At 44.5% G+C, this 21,770-nt stretch overlaps 2 protein-coding genes across 2 annotated transcripts in view; one reads left to right on the top strand and one right to left on the bottom strand.

Moving 5' to 3' along the window:
• LOC135525045 (inaD-like protein) overlaps positions 1-3,334 on the bottom strand; it is a 135,187-nt gene extending 131,853 nt beyond the window's left edge. The window contains exons 1-3 of the mRNA XM_064952811.1: positions 3,282-3,334; positions 1,892-1,951; positions 1,542-1,720 (exon numbers count right to left, since the gene is read on the bottom strand). Coding sequence (XP_064808883.1) covers positions 1,542-1,720; positions 1,892-1,913 — 201 coding nt within the window. The 5' untranslated portion in view covers positions 1,914-1,951; positions 3,282-3,334. The remainder of the gene's footprint in view (positions 1-1,541; positions 1,721-1,891; positions 1,952-3,281) is intronic.
• Positions 3,335-3,347: 13 nt separating this feature from the next.
• Positions 3,348-20,926, top strand: LOC135524713 (TM2 domain-containing protein 1-like). Its single transcript, XM_064952485.1, has 7 exons — positions 3,348-3,500; positions 4,952-5,025; positions 8,248-8,356; positions 10,275-10,366; positions 12,773-12,846; positions 18,211-18,323; positions 20,255-20,926. The coding sequence occupies exons 1-6, from the start codon at positions 3,367-3,369 to the stop codon at positions 18,319-18,321; spliced, it is 594 nt and encodes a 197-aa protein (XP_064808557.1). The 5' UTR covers positions 3,348-3,366; the 3' UTR covers positions 18,322-18,323; positions 20,255-20,926.
• Positions 20,927-21,770: the final 844 nt, after the last annotated feature.

Genomic DNA, 21,770 nt, shown 5'->3' with positions numbered 1-21,770 from the left:
TTCACCAACAACCGTAAGACACATTCTTTCACATATTAGCACTACTGTAGGTTGGGGGGTGGGGGGAAATAAAATCCTCTGCAGTAGCTCTGGCCGGTCCTAAACAGGTACTGCATTAATGACTCACATTGTGGAAAGTTATCAGTCTCCTTGCTCATTTTGCCCAGGCTGACGACGCAGCCTTCCTCCACCATTTCATCAATACATCTCGGACAAGGCACTTACTCAAGCCCCGCCAGTAGATATTAAAGCTTGATAGATGCACAGAAAAGCCCCTCCGCCACCTCCGCCTTGCTATCACGCCATACGTTTTTACCTGAAGCATTCATAGACACTCGGCTGACCTTCGCAGCACTTAGAATATGAAGGCAGGCATTGGTTATTGCCATTATCTTAATTTGGCATGTGGAGAGTTTATTTTAAGGGTTATTTTTTTACATCAATAATAATGCAACCTGAATACAAATGAATTGGAGTGTGGCTGGGCGGTTTTTCCCATGCCTCCTTTTAAGCACAAGTAAAAGGTTTAGAATGCTGTGTTCTGTAGACTTAAAGCACACTGACATTGAGTGGTTTTACCATTTCATCACAATCTGAAATGTTACATATTCCAAAACAAGGTTAATTTGTTGCTAAAGTGCTGTGAAAGTATTTGCCCCCTTTCTAATGATCTTCTTCTGCATATTTTTTTATACTATATGTTATCAGATCTTCAACCATAACCTACTGTAATGTTAGATACATGGAACCTGAGTGAACAAATAACACAAATGACATACCCATTTCATTAATTTCATAAACAAAATGATTCCCCTGTGTGAAAAATGTATTGCCCCCTTACTCTCAATAACTGGTTGTGCCACCTTGAGCTGCAATGACTCACTTCCTGTAGTTTTTAATCAGTCTCTCCCGTCTCTGTGGAGGAATTTTGGACCACTCCTCCATGCAGAACTGCTTTAAATAAACAACATTTGTGGGTTTTCAAGCATGAACTGCTCGTTTTAAATCCTGCCACGACATCTCAATTAAGATTATGTCTGGTCTTTCACTTCCATTCCAAAACTTCAAATTTGTTGCTTTTTAGCCATTTTCATGTAGACATGATTATGTGTTTTGGATCATTGTCTTGCTGCATGTAAGCTCAAGTTATCCCACATATAATAGCAGAACAGTTGGCTTAATCATAGTATAATCATAAGTGGCCACATGGGGTGGCAGGTAGCCTAGTGGTTAGAGCGTTGGGCCGGTAACCGAAAGATTGCTGACAAGGTAAAAATCTGTCGTTCTGCCTCTGTGCAAGACAGTTAACCCACTGTTCCCAGGCACCGAAGACACAGATGTTGATCATGGCAACCCCCCACACCTCACTGTTTCAGAGGGGTTGGGTTAAATACAGAAGACACAATTCAGTTGAATGCATTCAGTTGTACAACTGACACGGTATCCCCCTTTCCCTCTATAATGAAATCTCCTATGTGCCATTCACAAGCCAAGGGTCTTAATATTAGGTTTTCCCTTTCTCTGCAGGTATTCAGCATTACCTGGTCTTTGAGTTGTTTGATTGAATGCTGCAGCGTGAGGATGTGTCCTAGCAGTGGGCTCTGTAGAGCATCCCTCAGCACCCCCAGCCTCTCACTGTGGGTCCACTCCTCCCTCTGGGCCATCTTGGCCTGCAGCCGCTCCAAAGCCTGCAATACCTGCTGGCGCTCCACTGTGGAGACTGACACACACATCATAAACACACAGCCCCATGTGCTCGTACACACACACACACACACACACACACACACACACACACACAATGTTGATTATGAAAAAGTTCATTTGTATCCCATTTATATCCAGTACTGTTCATAAAACAGTTCAATATTGGGAGCAGACTTAAATGTACCTGTTGGGACATTTTCATACATTGTCCTAACTCGGTCTCAGAGAATCTTTGTGATGCAGCCTGTGAGGAAGCAGGGCAAGTTTACATGAAAAACAAAGCTCATAACAACAATTCTAATCATCTTTAGGCAGATGATAATGCATCAAATAAAAGGCCTATCAAGAACAATTAGTGATCGCCTCCATTACTACGGAGTACAAAGCGGTACTGCTTTTGAGCTGGGTCCATCAAGTTGGCTAAGCATCATCACAATACAGCCCTTTTGCAACACTTCACAATATAACATTAAAAGTATACGTTCAAATCTTTGTGAGAAATACACAAATTGTCCTTCTGTCAGTCAGCAAGCCATTAGCATGGGTTAACTATTTACATAGCCAGTGGTAAACAAGTTTCGACAGGTAAACGAAGCCACGTTAATATTTGCAAGTAACACAAATTCCACAGATGTCTCAAGTTAACAAACCACAACAAATGTGTTAGCTAAACCCAAAAGAAGATAAAACTAGCTAACTAACTACTAAATTATCTAGCTAAAGGAAGAGATATGACTTTGTTCCACCCTACCGGTACAGCGGAAGTTAATAAATGAACCCGCCCCTTACCTGAACCAGGATGTAAAGTTTTAAAAGAATCAGTGGGGCGAGAGAAAATTAACGAACTGAAGAAACTGCTCCACAAACATCACTGAACTATCACTTTGTTTGTGATCAAGGTTTAAGCTGTGAGAGCCCTCTAAATGTAGAGATGTAGGTAACGTTAGCAAACACTTGCTTTGCTTTACAATCAGCAGGTGCACATCATCATATCTTTCTGTCCATCGAACTAGCATAGCTTGTCTAAATCTATGAATTGTTTTAAGTAAATGAAGGTTCTCTTTAACATGAGCTTAGTCTGAACATCAAATAACTCCATAAAACAACTTTTAAATGAGCTTCTCGAAATGTTCCTTTAACTTCAGTGAGTCAGCTAGCTACAGTCAGTAGCTAGCCAATTGAAATGAGTCAGCTACTGTTCTATTTAGCTAACGTTAGCCAGAAACTGAAACTGAATTGCTAGCTAAAATGTTTTTGCATACTATTTTTTTTTTTATTTCACCTTTATTTAACCAGGTAGGCTAGTTGAGAACAAGTTCTCATTTACAACTGTGACCTGGCCAAGAGCAAAACAATGCACACAAACAACAACAGTTACACATGTAATAAACAAACGTACAGTCAATAACGCAATATAAAATATATATATATAGTGTGCAGATGGGGTAAGATTATCCTACTACAAGGATAAATTAATTTAATTTCTATTGAGCACTTGCATTGTAACAATCTGATAGCTTAACCTGTTCGGATGTTTCAGTTAAACTACTTTTAACGTTGAAAACAAGTCTTACTGGTACGAATTCACAAGGTTTTGGTTTTGGACTCAGACAGAGGTTTAAAAACGATGTCACGTGACCGAGTGGGCGTGTCGTCAACATGGCGTTTCCCGGAAGTCGGCTGTTCTCTTTACGGACCATGTCGTTGGGCATTTTGTTTTACTGTACGTATTGCCATTTCCAATTTGTTCTCGCAAATGATGTCGATAGTTGTGAAAGTCTACGCCTGGGACAATATCCTTTTATACGTGATTACTTGCAAACCACGAAAATATGACAGGGTTTTCATGCACGCTAGCTAGCTAATGTTACCTGGCTAACGGACGTTAGCATGCATGTTGTGTACTTTTGGAAAATATAACTAATCCGATTTTGAAACAGATGAATAGTATAGTTGTTTTCTCATCTGTTTTCACCAGTCATCTTCCATGTAATGTTAACTCTTGGCAAGAGTCTTGTTTTTTCATCAAGATATGTTCTCGGGTCTTTATTGACAGCATGTTTCATTATGTGTAAGATAGATAACTAACGCCACTATTCTGTCAACCATTATTCATTGGTATGCATTTTTGTAATGTCATGTGGATATGTTCCCTTGAACGATGCTGATGACTGAATGGATGAATATACAGTACCAATCAAAAGTTTGGACACGCCTACTCATTCCATTTTTCTTGAGATTTACTATTTGTTTTACATTGTAGAATAATAGTGAAGACATAAAAACTGTAAAATAACACATTTTAGATTTTAGATTCTTCAAAGTAGACACACTTTGCCTTGATGACAGCTTTGCGCACTTGGCATTCTCTCAACCAGCTTCTTGAGGTAGTCAACTGGAATGCATTTCAATTAACATGTGTGCCTTGTTAAAAGTTAATTTCCTTCTTAATGTGTTTGAGCCAATCAGTTGTGTTGTGACAAGGTAGGGGTGGTTTACAGAAGATAGCCCTATTTGGTAGAAAATCAAGTCCATATTATGGCAAGAACAGCTCAAATAAGCAGAGAAACAACAGTCCATTGTTACTTGATGAAATGAAGGTCAGTCATTCTGGAAAATTTCAAGAACTTTGAAAGTTTCATCAAGTGCAGTCGAAAAAACCATCCAGCGCTATGATGAAACTGACTCACAAGGTTGATCTCCATGTGTGGTTCCCACGTGAAGAATGGAGGAGGTGGTTTGGGGGTGCTTTGCTGGTGACACTGTCTGTGATTTATTTAGTATTCCAGGCACACTTAACCAGCATGGCTACTACAGCATTCTGCAGCGATATGCCATCCCATCTGGTTTGCGTTCAGTTGGACTGTCATTTATTTTTCAACTGGCCTCCACAATCACCTGACCTCAACCCAATTGAGATGGTTTGGGATGAGTTGGACCACAGAGTGAAGGAAAAAGCAGCCAACAAGTGCTCAGCGTATGTGGGAACTCTTTCAAGACTGTTGGAAAAGCATTCCAGATGAAGCTGGTTGAGAGAATGCAAAGCTGTCATCAAGACAAATTGTGGCTACTTTGAAGAATCTAAAATATATTTTGATTTGTTTGGACACACCTACTTCGTGTTAATCTTTTGACTGGTACTGTATATCAACCTGACAAGCACAATTTGTTAGATATCATGTTACATTATTTACTATGCTGTGGATGACAGTTGATACTTTGTTGTTGCCTTAATACTGTTCAAGTATATTTGTAAAGAACCAAGGATAGACGATGCCACTCAAGAACCTGAGAATTGCAAGGACATGATTGCTTGGGGTAAGTGGTTCTGGTTGAGTGATGTATAATATACTGAAGAAAAATAAATGCAATATGTAATGTATTGGTTTCATGAGCTTAAATAAAATATCCCAGAAATGTTCCATACGCACAAAAAGCTTATTTCTTTCAAATGTTGGCAACAAATTTGTTTACATCCCTGTTAGTGAGCATTTCTCCTTTGTCAAGATAATCCGTCCAACTGACAGGTGTGGCATATCAAGGAAATGATTAAACAGCATGATCATTACACATATGCACCTTGTGCTGGGAACAATAAAAGCCCATTCTAAAATGTGCAGTTTTGGAACACAATACAATGCCACAGATGTATCAAGTTTTGAGGAAGCGTCCAATTGGCATGCTGACTGTAGGATTGTCCACCAGAACTGTTGCCAGAGAATTTAATGTTAATTTCTCGACCATAAGTAGTGTTTTAGAGAATTTGGCAGTACGTCCAATTGGCCTGACAACTGTAGAACACGTGTAACCAAGCCAGCCCAGGACCCTCACATCCACTTTCTTCACCTGTGGGATGAGACCAACCACCTGGACAGGTGATGAAACTGTGGGTTTGCACAACTGAAGAATTTCTGCACAAACTGTTAGAAACCGTCTTTGGGAAGCTCATCTTCGTGCTCGTTGTCCTCACCAGTGTCTTGACCTGACTGCAGTTTGGCATCATAACAGACTGCTCACCTTCAATGGTCACTGGCACACTGGAGAAGTGTGCTCTTCATGGATAAATCCCGGTTTCGACTGTCCCGGGCAGGTGACAGACAGCATCGTGTGGTCGAGCGGTTTGCTGATGTCAACTTTGTGACCATGGTGGTCAGATAAAGGTATGGACAGGCATAAGCTACAGACAACAAACACAATCGCATTTTATCAATGGCAATTTGAATGCACAGAGATACTGTGACGAGATCCTGAGGCCCATTGTCGTGCCATTCATCGACCACCATCAGCTCATGTTGCAGCATGATAATGCACGGCCTAATGTCACAAGGATCTGTACACAATTCCTGGAATCTGAAAATGTCCCAGTTCTTCCATTGCCTGCATATTTTTATTTTATTTATTTAACCTTTATTTAACTAGGTAAGTCAGTTAAAGAACAAGTTCTTACTTACAATGGCAGCCTACCGCGGAACAGTGGATTAACTGCCTTGTTCAGGGGGAGAATGACAGATTTTTACCTTGTCAGCTTGGGGATTCGATCCAGCAACCTTTCTGTTATTGGCCCAACACACTAACCATTAGGCTACTTGTCGCCAGACATGTCACCCATTGGGCATGTTTGGGATGCTCTGGATCGACGTGTACGACAGCGTGTTCCAGTTCCCGTCAATATCCAGCAACTTTGCACAGCCATTGAAGAGGAGTGGGACAACATTCCACTGGCCACAATCAACAGCCTGATCAACTCTATGTGATGGAGATGTGTGCATGACCACATGGGGGTCTCATCAGATACTGACTGTTTTTCTGATCCACGCCCCTACTTTTTTTTTTTTTGGTATCTGACCAACAGATGCATATCTGTATTCCCAGTCATGTGAAATCCATAGATTAGGGCCTAGTTAATGGATTTAAGTTGACTGGTTTCCTTATATGAACGGTAACTCAGTAAAATCTTTGAATTTGTTGCATGTTGTTTATTTTTGTTCATTGTAATAATAATATGCCGTTTAGCACCCACCATCTCAGATTGTTCTGAAATCGTTTCTGTAGTTAGATAAGCATTCCTGAAACATCATCATATATAGCATCAGTTCTATGTCCCCCACCACCATTGTTAAAAGGGATAGTTAACCCAAATTACAAAGTTACACTGGTTTCCTTACCCTGTAAGCAGTCTATGGACAAGGTACGGCAGCAACCTATGCTTTGGTTTTGTTTACTTGGCCACTGTTTCAAATGGTAACTTTTTAGCATTTTGTGGCACCAATCTAATGCATGTCAATGTTATCTATATTAGCATTTTGTGGCACCAATCTAATGCATGTCAATGTTATCTATATTAGCATTTTCTCACTTCCTATCCATCTATAAGTAACATCCATTGAGTTACGCAATACATTTCTAGGTACTTTAGGATGATTTGAACATGACGTGACAATGCTAATAGATGTATCATTGAATTGTATTGGGTTTGTGCCACAAATTCTAAAAAGTTAGCATTTCAAACAGTGGCCAACAAAACCAAAGCATATGTTTCTGCCATACCTTGTCAACAGACTGTTTCTTACCCTGTAAGCAATGTAATTTAGTCATTTGGGTGAACTATCCATTTAACATTGAGGGTGGGGGTTCGGGGGTCTTGAAACTTTAACTTAATAGTAGGAACAGCACCGTCTAGTGGTCAGAATCCGGTAATATCCAGATGTAAGATGGGACATTAACCTAACAACTTAAATGACAAATTTCTCTGAACAGGGGTAAAACAAACATCACCAAATCCCTGGTAATACATTGAATAGTATGAAAAAACAACACTTAGAGCCGCAGCTCCATACTACTGGTCAGACACAGAACTGATACTATATACCAATTGTTGGGGTGGGATTGGCGTGGGGAGTCCGTGGGTGGCTGTTGACCAATGTCTAACTCATTGTCAGAACAAAGTTAGGTCCAAAATTGGATGTTAGGTACTATATTTATTGAGTGTTATATGAATCCTAAAAAGAGAAATGGCCAATTTGGTTGCAATCAATGAGCTTAATGATTGCTAATCATATTTGTTTCTAACATCAATTATTTTAGAACAATCTTACATGATGAAATCCTCTTTTGTGCTTTTTTGAGTTTATACGACCATTAGTCTTTCATGCACACATTTTACTTACGGAAGGTCCTAGGAATAGAACCCACTATCCTGGTGTGGCAAGCGTCCTGGTCTACCAACTGAGCTACAGAGGACCACCATAATGATTGGTTCTAATAGTTTCTCCATCTATATGGACTTTGGGATTTAGAATGTAGTTGACACAGTATATGCATGGAGGTACCACGTAGCCTCGCTAAAATTGAAAGACTAATTTGCAGGGTCAAGACATTATAATAGGTAGCCCTGATAGGTCATTTAGGTCCTGGTTCTGAACTGTCATATTTTGTAATACTTTTATCAATGTGTATTTCCATCAGAATCTACACAAATTGAAACCCACATAACTGCTGTTCTGTGCTGCTTTGTCTTAAACCATCTGTTGTGGTTTTCAGTGGAATGTCTACCTTCTCCAAACGTCAGCTGCCGCTTGTCCAATGGGACGGAGTTTCGATTCAGCGGAGAGGAAGTGGGCTTTAACAAAAGCCTCCCTTGCAGGAATGTGTATGTACAGTACCAGACACTGTGGAAATGTTGCACATGTACACCCAGTATGGCAAACATTAGGAACAATTTCCTAATATTGACTTCCACCCCCCCCTTGCCCTTAGAACAGCCTTAATTTGTCCGGGTATGGACTCTACAAGGTGTCGAAAGCATTCCACATGGATACTGGCCCATGTTGACTCCAATGCTTCCCACAGTTGTCTAGTTGGCTGGATGTCCTTTGGGTGGCGGACCATTCTTGATACACACAGGAAACTGTTGAGCGTGAAAAACCCAGTAACATTGCAGTTCTTGACACAAACCAGTACGCCTTGCACCTACTACCACACCCCGTTCAAAGGCCCCTACTACCACATCCCGTTCAAAGGCCCCTACTACCACACCCCGTTCACAGGCCCCTACTACCACACCCCGTTCACAGGCCCCTACTACCACACCCCGTTCACAGGCCCCTACTACCACACCCCGTTCAAAGGCCCCTACTACCATACCCGTTCAAAGGCCCCTACTACCATACCCGTTCAAAGGCCCCTACTACCATACCCGTTCAAAGGCCCCTACTACCATACCCGTTCAAAGGCCCCTACTACCATACCCGTTCAAAGGCCCCTACTACCATACCCCGTTCAAAGGCCCCTACTACCATACCCCGTTCAAAGGCCCCTACTACCATACCCCGTTCAAAGGCCCCTACTACCATACCCCGTTCACAGGCCCCTACTACCATACCCCGTTCACAGGCCCCTACTACCACACCCCGTTCAAAGGCCCCTACTACCACACCCCGTTCACAGGCCCCTACTACCACACCCCGTTCAAAGGCCCCTACTACCACACCCCGTTCAAAGGCCCCTACTACCACACCCGTTCACAGGCCCCTACTACCACACCCCGTTCAAAGGCCCCTACTACCACACCCCGTTCAAAGGCCCCTACTACCACACCCCGTTCACAGGCCCCTACTACCACACCCCGTTCAAAGGCCCCTACTACCATACCCGTTCAAAGGCCCCTACTACCATACCCGTTCAAAGGCCCCTACTACCATACCCGTTCAAAGGCCCCTACTACCATACCCGTTCAAAGGCCCCTACTACCACACCCCGTTCAAAGGCCCCTACTACCACACCCCGTTCACAGGCCCCTACTACCACACCCCGTTCACAGGCCCCTACTACCACACCCCGTTCACAGGCCCCTACTACCACACCCCGTTCACAGGCCCCTACTACCACACCCCGTTCAAAGGCCCCTACTACCATACCCCGTTCACAGGCCCCTACTACCACACCCCGTTCAAAGGCCCCTACTACCATACCCCGTTCACAGGCCCCTACTACCACACCCCGTTCACAGGCCCCTACTACCACACCCCGTTCACAGGCCCCTACTACCACACCCCGTTCAAAGGCCCCTACTACCACACCCCGTTCAAAGGCCCCTACTACCACACCCCGTTCACAGGCCCCTACTACCACACCCCGTTCACAGGCCCCTACTACCACACCCCGTTCAAAGGCCCCTACTACCACACCCCGTTCAAAGGCACTTGCATCTTTTGTCTTGACCTTTCAGCCTCTGACTGGCTCACACACAATCCATGTCTCAATTCTTTAAATGCTTAAAAATCTGTCTTTAAGCCGTCTCCTCCCCTTCATCTACACTGATTTGAAGTGAATTTAACACGCAACATCAATAAGGGATAATAGCTTTGGTCAGGTGTTCTTAATGTTTTGTATAGGCTGTATTCATTAGGGCAGACCATAGCAAAAAGTTTTAGCTATGATGACCCTGAACATGTTTTATTTTCAATTGATATTGATTAGGCTAAATCATATACCATCATATGTGATGTTTTTGTACAAATGTGAAACATTATTGAACTGTTTAGAGCTAACATGTTATTTCCTTACAGGAGCGGTTACTCCTACAAAGTAGCGGTGGCCCTGTCGCTCTTCCTGGGATGGTTAGGAGCAGATCGCTTCTACTTGGGATACCCAGCTTTAGGTACAGTCTGACTGTTGTTATTGCTGTTCACTCTCAATAACTGACATGGGGGTGCAATGGATGAATTTATATTATATTTATAAGTAGATTCATTTTCAAATCCTATCTGCTGCTAACAAACCAGTCTAAATACAATGAAAGATTTTCTTTGTAATTGTTTTTGTAAAAAAAGGAAGAACACATGTTGAAATGCATGACTAGCTACCCATTCATTTATTGGATTTATTGATATTAGAGAGTTTGAAAAGATCTGCTGGTTTTGGACAGAAACGCAACTTGCATGTTTGTGGATTAGTATAAAGTAGACCATTTATCAAAGTTGAGCATCAATGAATGAAGCAGGTTTATAAGAAACAGAGGGTCACTGCTTCCTGTGAGGACCTGAAAGAAACCACTGTTACATGACATTATGAAACAGTGGTAAACCCAGACACTGGAGTGAAACACTGCTGTTTCTTCCCTGTCCTTTATTCTTGTTCTTAATTAGGCACCTGCAAGATTACAGAGTGGCTGGTGGCTGAATGCCCTGCCTTCTTTTCTTTTGGGGGGGGACTAGCATGGAGTACTTTGGCATCGCAGAGCCACACTGAGGACGGGCATGAGCCGGCTTTAGAGGCTGCACTGAGCAACACCTGGCCTGGTTTGGCACGGTTGGCTTGGGCATCACCATGGAACGGTGGTTATTAAGTGGGCTTCTGCTTTGTAGAGTTGCCACCCGACTGGCATCGTTTTTAAAAACGGCCACCCTGGAATCAACAAAACTACCCCTGTTACCTCCCAATGGAGCAATTTACAATAGTGTTAACAATTATTTGGAGTTGGTGTTTCCATAATTTGCCTGCAATTCAGATTCTCTGTGGTTTAGCTGTGTGTGTGTACGTGTGTGTACGTGTGTATGTGTGTGTGTCAGTAAGCTAGTGAGTGCCAGTAGTCATTGCCCAGTGATGCAGTGAGTACTCCTCGACATGCAGTAGTGTCATCTCCGGGTCTACCTTACAGTTATGCTACATAGTTGTGTCAGTGAGCGAGTGACAGTGTGAATGTTAACAGGATGTTGTGTTTAGTTAAATGACCTGCTCGCCGTGCTCTGTGTTTTCATACATCCAATTCACACCCTCAGCTGCTCACAGCAGCTCAGTTGCACACATTCATGTTTACTCTTCTTCTCTGCTCCTCTCAACGATAAAGACCTGTTATTCCCAATCCTCAAAGTTGTTTTGGACACAAAGTTGACTTGGCATGATTTCCCTCTGAAAGCAAATCAGGCAGCAAACAACTAAACACCCAATACCCACACACCCAATACCCACACACCCAATACCAACACACCCAATACCCACACACCCAATACCCACACACCCAATACCCACCCAATACCCACACACCCAATACCAACACACCCAATACCCACACACCCAATACCCACCCAATACCCACACACCCACATAGCCTCTCCACTCCGCCGCTCAGCAGTCAAGGAGTTCAATATCGTTCACCTTTGCCTCGCAGGTTAATTTCCCATTCAGCCACACATGGGCAAAGTTGGAACCGAACATGGGGAATAAACTGAAACCTTGCCCAGTCGCCTCACACAATAGCTAGCAAATTATGATTAATTTATGCCAACTTTAAAGAGGCATGGAGTACCCCATAAAGCTTTATACCAGGGCTCTCCAACCCTGTTCCTGGAGAGCTACGGTCCTATAGGTTTACACTCAAACAGTCTAGCGCACCGGATTCTAATAATTAGCAGATTCAGAAGGTGAATCAGGTTAGTTACAACTGCGGTTGGATCGAAAACCTGTGGGAGGGTAGCTCTCCAGTAACACGGTTGGAGAGCCCTGGTGTAAACCTACAGGAGGGTAGCTCTCCAGTAACACGGTTGGAGAGCCCTGGTGTAAACCTACAGGAGGGTAGCTCTCCAGTAACACGGTTGGAGAGCCCTGGTGTAAACCTACAGGAGGGTAGCTCTCCAGTAACACGGTTGGAGAGCCCTGGTGTAAACCTACAGGAGGGTAGCTCTCCAGTAACACGGTTGGAGAGCCCTGGTGTAAACCTATAGGAGGGTAGCTCTCCAGTAACATGGTTGGAGAGCCCTGGTGTAAACCTGTGGGAGGGTAGCTCTCCAGTAACACGGTTGGAGAGCCCTGGTGTAAACCTACAGGAGGGTAGCTCTCCAGTAACACGGTTGGAGAGCCCTGGTGTAAACCTACAGGAGGGTAGCTCTCCAGTAACACGGTTGGAGAGCCCTGGTGTAAACCTACAGGAGGGTAGCTCTCCAGTAACACGGTTGGAGAGCCCTGGTGTAAACCTACAGGAGGGTAGCTCTCCAGTAACACGGTTGGAGAGGCCTCCCTGTTTTATACCCTATTTAACTCCAACATGTCTCTCTCTCTCTCTCTCTAGGCCTGCTCAAATTCTGCACAGTTGGCTTCTGTGGGATTGGGAGCTTGGTGGATTTCATGTTGATCTCAATGCAGGTGAGTGGCGTTCAGGGGCCAGCTGTGGAACACAGAGCTGTTAATAAGTAATCCCTCTTATCTGTTGGTTATGTCTGTGAAGATGCTCTTTTCACAGTAACCATGAAAGGAATGGTTTATGTGGTGTGTTGATGACAAGGGTGGGTTAGGTCAGTGTTTCCCTAATGTTGGGTAGAAGCTGACTCCTATTGGGTCACAGCTGATGATTACATTGGTTGGTCACAAGACACAAAAGTTGAGTTGGGTTACACTGCAGAGTGAGTTAGGGAACAACTGATATCAGACTCGGATGGATTTCATGCAAGTTTGATAATTGTATGATTTCAAAACAACTTCTAAGGTTTCAAAAACACGTTGCTCAATTTGGGCACAGTCATGTATAAATCATAGCTCTTTCTCCCACTAACAGTGATGGTAATCAATGAAGTGGAGCACATTTTGTTCATCACAGAGCAGCCTGGGCTTTGCTACAATGGTCATGCTTCACACACTCCAATCAGAGTAAACCATGGAACATTGTGCAGAAGCCAAGCCAGTCAGGAGGAGTGTGTGTGTGTGTGTGTGTGTGTGTGTGTGTGTGTGTGTGTGTGTGTGTGTGTGTGTGTGTGTGTGTGTGTGTGTGTGTGTGTGTGTGTGTGTGTGTGTGTGTGTGTGTGTGTGTGTGTGTGCGCGTGCGTGAATGTCTGTTTGTATTCAGAGGGAACCTGTATCTCAATCAGTGCAGCCGCAGCCCTCTGCTCTTCTCAGCACTAAGCTCTCTATAAATGGGGGTTAATGAGACTGGTTTGTTTTCGCAGAAGGGCTTCTCTCCCCCCCGTCCCTCGTTCCCCCAGGACCCCCTAACCTGTTTAGTCCACAGAACCTGACAGGGAGAGAAGCCAATCCATTTTTCACCCTGTTAGAGCCTCACCCCTCTTACCCCTCTCCATCCTCATTGGGGAACCGGTGTGGGAGCAAGAGGCAAACAAGAAAACACTCACCCAGGGGCGGTGCTCCTAGTAGCCGGGGACTTTAATGCAGGGAAACTTAAATCCGTTTAACCAAATTTCTATCAGCATGTTAAATGTGCAACCAGAAGGGAAAATAATTGACCCCCTCTACTCCACACACAGAGACACATACAAAGCTCTCCCTCGCCATCCATTTGGTATATTTAACCATAATTATATCCTCCTGATTCCTGCTTACAAGCAAAAAATTAAAGCAGAAATCACCAGTGACTCGACCAATAAAGAAGTGGTCAGATGATGCAGATGCTAAGCTACAGGAGTGTTTTGTTAGCACAGACTGGAATATGTTATGGGATTCCTCCGATGCCATTGAGTACACCACATCAGTCACTGGCTTCATCAATAACTGCATCGATGATGTCGTCCCCACAGTGACTGTACGTACATCCCCAAACAGAAGCCATGCATTACAGGCAACAGCCGCACTGAGCTAAAGGCTAGAGCTGCCGCTTTCAAGGAGCGGATCTCTAACCCGGACACGCTATGCCCTCCAAAGAACCATCAAACAGGCAAAGCGTCAATACAGGACTAAGATTGAATCGAACTACATCGGTCCTGATGTTCGTTGGATGTGGCAGGACTTGCAAACCATTACAGCCTACAAAGGGAAGCACAGCCGAGAGCTGCCCAGTGACACGAGCCTACCAGACGAGCTCAACTACTTATATGCTCGTTCAAGGCAAATAACACAAACATGCATGGAGCACCTTCTGTTCTGGAAAACTGTGTGATCACCCTCTCCACAGCCAATGTGAGTAAGACCTTTAAACAGGTCAACATTCACAAGGCCGCAGGACCAGATGGATTACCATGACTTGTACTGCGAGCCTGCGCTGACCAACTAGCAAGTGCCTTCACTGACATTTTCAACATCTCCCTGTCCAAGTCTGTAATGCCAACATGTTTTAAGCAGACCACCATAGTGCCTGTGCCCAAGAACACCAAGGTAACCTGCCTGAATGACCACTGACCTGGAGCACTCACGTCTGTAGCCATGAAGTGCTTTGAAAGGCTGGTCATGGCTCACATCAACACCATTATCCCAGAAACCCTAGACTCACTCCCATTTGCATACCGCCCCAACAGATTCACAGATGATGCAATCTCTATTGCACTCCACACTACCCTTCCCACCTGGACAAAAGGAACACCTATGTGAGAATGCGCTTCATTGACTACAGCTCAGCGTTCAGCACCATAGTGTCCTCAAAGCTCATCACTAAGCTAAGGACCCTGGGACTAAACACCTCCCTCTGCAACTGGATCCTGGACTTCCTGATGGGCCACCTCCAGGTGGTAAGGGTAGGTAACAACACATCCTCCACGCTGATCCTCAACACGAGCCCCTCAGGGGTGCGTGCCTAGTCCCCTCCTGTACTCCCTGTTCAGCCACGACTGCATGGCCAGGCACGACTACACCACCATCATTAAATTTCCCGATGACACAACAGTGGTAGGCCTGATCACCGACAACGATGAGACCGCCTATAGGGAGGAGGACTTAGAGGTAGGCCGTGTGGTGCCAGGACAACAACCTCTCCGTCAACGTGATCAAGACAAAGTAGATGATTGTAGACTACAGGAAAAAGTAGACCAAGCACGCCCCCATTCTCATCGATGGGGCTGGAGTGGAGCAGGTTGAGGGCTTCAAGTTCCTTTGTGTCCACATCACCAACAAACTAACATGGTCCAAGCACATCAAGACAATTGTGAAGAGGGCACGACAAAACCTATTCCCCCTCAGGAGGCTGCAAAGATACGTGTCATGGGTCCTCAGATCCTCAAAAGGTTCTAAAGCTGCACCATTGAGAGCATGGTTGCATCACTACCTGGTACGGCAACTGCTCGGCCTCCGACCGCAAGGCGCTATAGAGGGTAGTGCGAACGGTCCAGTACATCACTGGGGCCAAGCTTCCTGCCATCTCTATCACTATTGCACTCAACACTGCTCATACCTACCTGGATAAAAGGAACACCTACGTGAGGATGCTATTCATTGACTACAGCTCAGCGTTCAACACCATAGTGTCCTCTAATCTCATAACTATGCTAAGGACCCTGGGACTAAACACCCCCCTCTGCAACTGGATTTGGCATGGGTCCTCAGATCCTCAAAAAGTTCTTCAGCTCCAACATCGAGAGCATTGTTGCATCACTGCCTGGTATGGCAATTGCTCTGCCTTCACCGCAAGGCACTACAGAGGGTAATGCGTACGGCCTAGTACACTGCTTGGGCCACCGCCAACCGGTGTCAGAGGAAGGCCCTAAAAATTGTCAGAGACTCCAGCCACACTCTGCTACTGCACGGCAAGCAGTTCCGGAGCACTGAGTCCCAGTCCAATAGGCTTCTTAACAGCTTCTAACCCCGAGCCATAAGACTCCTGAACATCTAATCAAATGGCTACCCAGACTATTGCATTGCCCCCCCCTCTTTACACCGCTGCTACTCTCTGTTGTTATCATCTATGCATAGTCACTTTAATAACTCTACCTACATGTACATACTTTAAACTAACCGGTGCCCCCGCACATTGACTCTGTATTCGTACCCCACTTTTATTTCTTATTCTTATCCGTATTTTTGTTAACTGCATTGTTGGTTAGGGGCTCGTAAGTAAGCATTTCACTAAGGTCAACACCTGTTGTATTCGGTGCATGTGACTAATGCGATTTGATTTGACTAATGAATATGACACGCATCGGCGCGCATATAGAGCAGACCTTCAGCTTTAACTCAGTCAACATGGTGGGATGTGTTTATAATGAAAAGTAGGCTTATTTGTTTGGGATTCATTTTTTTTCTCGTGTTCCTTGAAAAATGATATTAGTTTGTCATATAGACTAGTGGTGGTGTGTGTAGTTTTAGGACTGTATGCCTTCATCTTGAATAATATTTCAACAAAGGCCTATGCTGCTGGAGTCACCCTGTATCACATCTGTGACCAAAACACACATCATGATACACCCTTCAAAGAAACAGAATACCCCTCTTCCTCTATTTAACCCCTTCCTCTTCCACTCCAGTTCGAAACTACATCCCACTGTGTAGCAGGCCTGTATAAAGTCGCTATTTCATTTGAAAACGGCAGCAGCGTCCGTTCGGCCACTTTGATTAAACGAGGCGACCGTCACGCTGTTTATTGTTCTCATGTATTATTGAAGGCCCTGAGAGAGGAATGCTTTCATGCTGCTTTGGCTGGCACGCCCCAGCGCAACACTTACATTCTCAATTAGATGTATACGCTGCGTCTGGGCTCTCACACCTTTTGTAAAAGTGACACTTTTGATAAAGAGTTCTGCGTGTCCGGAGAACCTATTTAAACTTCGCGAGGCGCTGCCCTATATTTGAAAGGCTAACTATTGGGACTAAGCGTAACGTCGGAGCGGGCAAATGCATTTTTGAGAAGTTGAACTCATGGGATTATTATTAATAGATTCTGGCTGGACGGGGCTTGAGGAAAGGAGACCGGACAGCGTTTGTTTGAGGCTTCTCGCTCTCTCTCTCTTTCTCTATCGAAAGACCGAGGTCCACACCAGATGAATGATGTTGGGGAATTTTCCAATTTACTCTCAAACTGGGCAGAGGAGGAGCTAGACAGATGTGATAGATAGATGGAACGTGAACGGAGGGAGCTGTGTGTCAGGCACGGAATTAAATAATACAAGGTAGTGTGTTTCCAGGCCGGCATACGTTGTTGTGAAAATCAAACCCACTATTGAAAACCCAATCACTAAAGCCACTACCTGCTATGGATTAAATATAGGCTGGAATGCATCATAGTTGAGTGGTAGCCGAGCTGAAGTTGGTCTAGAGTCCAGTAGGTGGAGTGCTGTTGGTCTAGAGTCCAGTAGGTGGAGTGCTGTTGGTCTAGAGTCCAGTAGGTGGAGTGCTGTTGGTCTAGAGTCCAGTAGGTGGAGTGCTGTTGGTCTAGAGTCCAGTAGGTGGAGTGCTGTTGGTCTAGAGTCCAGTAGGTGGAGTGCTGTTGGTCTAGAGTCCAGTAGGTGGAGTGCTGTTGGTCTAGAGTCCAGTAGGTGGAGTGCTGTTGGTCTAGAGTCCAGTAGGTGGAGTGCTGTTGGTCTAGAGTCCAGTAGGTGGAGTGCTGTTGGTCTAGAGTCCAGTAGGTGGAGTGCTGTTGGTCTAGAGTCCAGTAGGTGGAGTGCTGTTGGTCTAGAGTCCAGTAGGTGGAGTGCTGTTGGTCTAGAGTCCAGTAGGTGGAGTGCTGTTGGTCTAGAGTCCAGTAGGTGGAGTGCTGTCACTGGTCCCCCTCAGCTGTGATTGCCAGATATGTGTTGCCTGCTGTACCTAGGTTTTCACCGCCTGTACCCTGATGTCTCTTCTCGTTGCTTCCTTTAGATTGTGGGTCCGTCAGATAAGTCTGACTACATAGTGGACTACTACGGTGCCAGACTCACACGCCTCTCCATCACCAATGAGACTTACAGAAGAACCCAGATGTCTCCCTGAAGGTAGCTACACTAGTAACATGTTAGTTAGATAGACAATAGGCTTTGGTGAGTCATTCCCTGTGTAATTGTGGAAACTCAGAACTAAAATTGTATGTAACATCATCAGCTACCATTTACATGTACTCTGTGTACAACACATTAGCAACACCTTCCTAATATTGAGTTGCACCCCCTTTTGCCGACAGAACAGCCTCAATTGGTCAGGGCATGAACTCTACAAGGTGTCGAAAGCGTTCCACAGGGATGCTGGCCCATGTTGACTCCAATGCTTCCCACTGTTGTCAAGTTGGCTAGATGTTCTTTGGGTGGTGGAACATTCTTGATACACACAGGAAACTGTTGAGCATGAAAAACCCAGTAGTGTTGCAGTTCTTGACACACTCATACCGGTGCACCTACTACCATACCCAGTTCAAAGGCACTTTTACCTTGCCAATTCACCCTCTGAATAGCACCAATACAGAATCCATATTTCAATTGTCTCAAGGCTTAAAAATCCTTCTTTAACCTGTCTCCTCACCTTCATCTACACTGATTGAAGTGATTGAAGTGACCGCCCCATGGGCCTCCCGGTCGCGGCCGGCTGCGACAGAGCCTGGGCTCGAACCCATAATTTCTGGTGGCACAGACCACTGCGCCACACGGGAGGCCCTATGGGATCATAGATTTCACTTGGATTCACCTGGTTCGTCTATTTCATGGAAAGAGAAGATGTTCCTAATGTTTTATACCTTTCAACGTATATTACGTAGTCTGTCCACAAATGATTATTCACTGTGTAACAGTTTGTCTTTCCACCTGCCCCTGTACTAATGTACATTTGATTGTGTAATTATTACATCTGTATAGTGTTGTGAAATTCTCTGACTTTCAATAAATGCCCTGGTTTTCCAGAAGTCGTGGCTGGAGGATTCTGGATTTCCTGCTTATTACCTCATAATTCTATGAATCCTTCCAAACGGGATTTCAGGAAAACCAGGGAATCTATTGAGAAGTTCACAACACACTCTAGTTTTATTAGACAAGTTTAAAAGATTGATGTTTTGGCCTTCTACATCCTTCCAATCTATTGAACGTTCCCAGAAATTAACAACCCAATATCTGTCGTTCTGCCCCTGAACAAGGCAGTTAACCCACTGTTCCTAGGACGTCGTTGTAAATAAGAATTTGTTCTTAACTGACTTGCCGAGTTAAATAAAATACAAAATGACATGTACACAGTCAAGTAGAAAGACAAACTCTGAACGGCTCAAACACTAAAAGTGAACCAGATCCCAAGGTTGTGTGGTTTTGCATCACTCTGTAGCTTGTATGACCTATGGGGGGCAAAGGCAAACACCCAGCCAAGGACAACTTGCCCCCCCCCCTCTGGTACTCCAGGACAGACCTTCTACCCTGGGGAGGGAATTTTTAAATGTCAGCCTGCTAAGTAAATGTTTGGGGAGGGTGACACTTCAGGACTGAGGGGGAAAAGGGTCGTGAGAGTGCAGTTATTATACCTGGCATAGGTGTCCCTCATCGGTTGAGCTCTACCACAGAGCAACGAGAGTCACACACCCTTTCACACAGTTTGTCAACAACAACAAAAATATCTACATTTTTAAGTCTCCAAGATTTCAGCTCTCCCTTCTCTCTCCCGCTGTTGTCTGTGGCTCCTTAGTCTCTGGTTAGTATTATAGAAGCTGCAGTGTGTTTGTGGTGACGGGGGTGTTGGGTTCAATTATACACATGTGGAGTCCATTACAAGCCCTTGAGTGTTTACGCTCAGACAGAGAGAGAGAGAGATGAAGTCTTCATCCACACCTCTACAGTTCTTCAGTCTCTCAGTCCTTCATTTTACTGCATGTATCTCAGGACCACATAAAAATGTAACACTGACTGCCTCGAGTACCCAAGTTTAACTGTTTACAACCTGTTTTCTCTCGTTTCAGGACCAAAGTGAAAAACAACTATCGTTACCCTCAACCCTGTCATGTTGATTATGCCGCTCTTTTTGGGATCTTTTTCACTTGATCATTCCGATACACGGACACTAAGACCATCCCAGTCAACACATTGATCACTGATCCTGTCTGCATGTACCCCAATGTGGTGAAGCTCGGCTTTTTAAAATGGATACTCTTAAGAGTGAAGGCTTCATTTTGGTTTAGACTTTACCCAGCATCTCCTTAGTCTTCATTCTTTGTGACCTTCATTCCTTGCCACCTCCTCAAAACACATTTTAAAAGATCAGAGGAGATGAGGATAGAGGTTGCAAATGAATCAAGCAAAGACGTATATTTACCCATGGTCACCAGCTCAGGTCCTGGAGCGTTAGAGGAGTACAGACCTTTGTTCCAACCCAGCATTATCACACCCTGTAGCTCTCCAGGACCAAGGACTTGATGACCACTGCCATAGAGCTTCAAGTCATCGTTATACTCCTATAAGAATCTAGAATCTGCACTGAGAACAGTTCTGTAAATATGTCATCTATTGCGTTATTTGAGTATGTCTGGCAGCAAGGGAACTATTTATGTTCTGTATGACTGTTTTGTTGATTTGTTATTAGCAATTTATTTTTTATTTTTTTTGTAATAAAGTTTTAATTTTAGGAAAATGGACGCAGTTTGTAAAAGAAGTTCTGTTCAAACTTGCCGTTTAAGTCCAACACAAAGCAGTAGCAGTTAATTTAGCGAACTCTGAGCTCATTGGAGGAACTGTGGCAGTGACCGATCGTCCTGCAGGGAGTTCAGAGGTCAAAGAAATGACACGCTAGCTCTCGGCATCATCCTGCAGATGAAGACAGATCTTCTCCCACTCCCCCCAGAACCGTTTCTCGTGTCATTATTATTACAAAGGGTCCAAGTGGGGGTTCTTGGGAAGAGTCACAAGGCAGAGCTTTCCTGCTGTGTGTCTGCCTGATCGGGCACCTGATACAGGCTGTGTCCCAAATGGCACCATCATTTCACGGTGCACTACTTTTGACCAAGGCCCATAAGGCTCTGGTGAAAAGAAGTGCACAAGAGTTAAAATAGGGTGCCATTTGGAACATAGCCCATAGTGTGAACGGCCTGATACAGGAGATACGTAAGCCTGAAAGCCATCTTTAGATGGATGTGACACTCCTAATCAACACAGTGCAATAGAAGGCAACAGTGTGTACTGTAGGTGTGCAGCTGGAGATTGTAGATGTGTCAGTAGGGATGTGACACTCCTAATCAACACAGTGCAATAGAAGGCAACAGTGTGTACTGTAGGTGTGTCAGTATGGATGGGACACTCCTAATCAACACAGTGCAATAGAAGGCAACAGTGTGTACTGTAGGTGTGTCAGTATGGATGGGACACTCCTAATCAACACAGTGCAATAGAAGGCAACAGTGTGTACTGTAGGTGTGCAGCTGGAGATTGTAGATGTGTCCGTATGGATGTGACACTCCTAATCAACACAGTGCAATAGAAGGC

Source organism: Oncorhynchus masou, chromosome 31 (genome assembly GCF_036934945.1).
Source record: "Oncorhynchus masou masou isolate Uvic2021 chromosome 31, UVic_Omas_1.1, whole genome shotgun sequence".
In the NCBI taxonomy this organism is placed as follows: Eukaryota; Metazoa; Chordata; class Actinopteri; order Salmoniformes; family Salmonidae; genus Oncorhynchus; species Oncorhynchus masou.
This window is presented reverse-complemented; position numbering and strand designations above follow the sequence as displayed.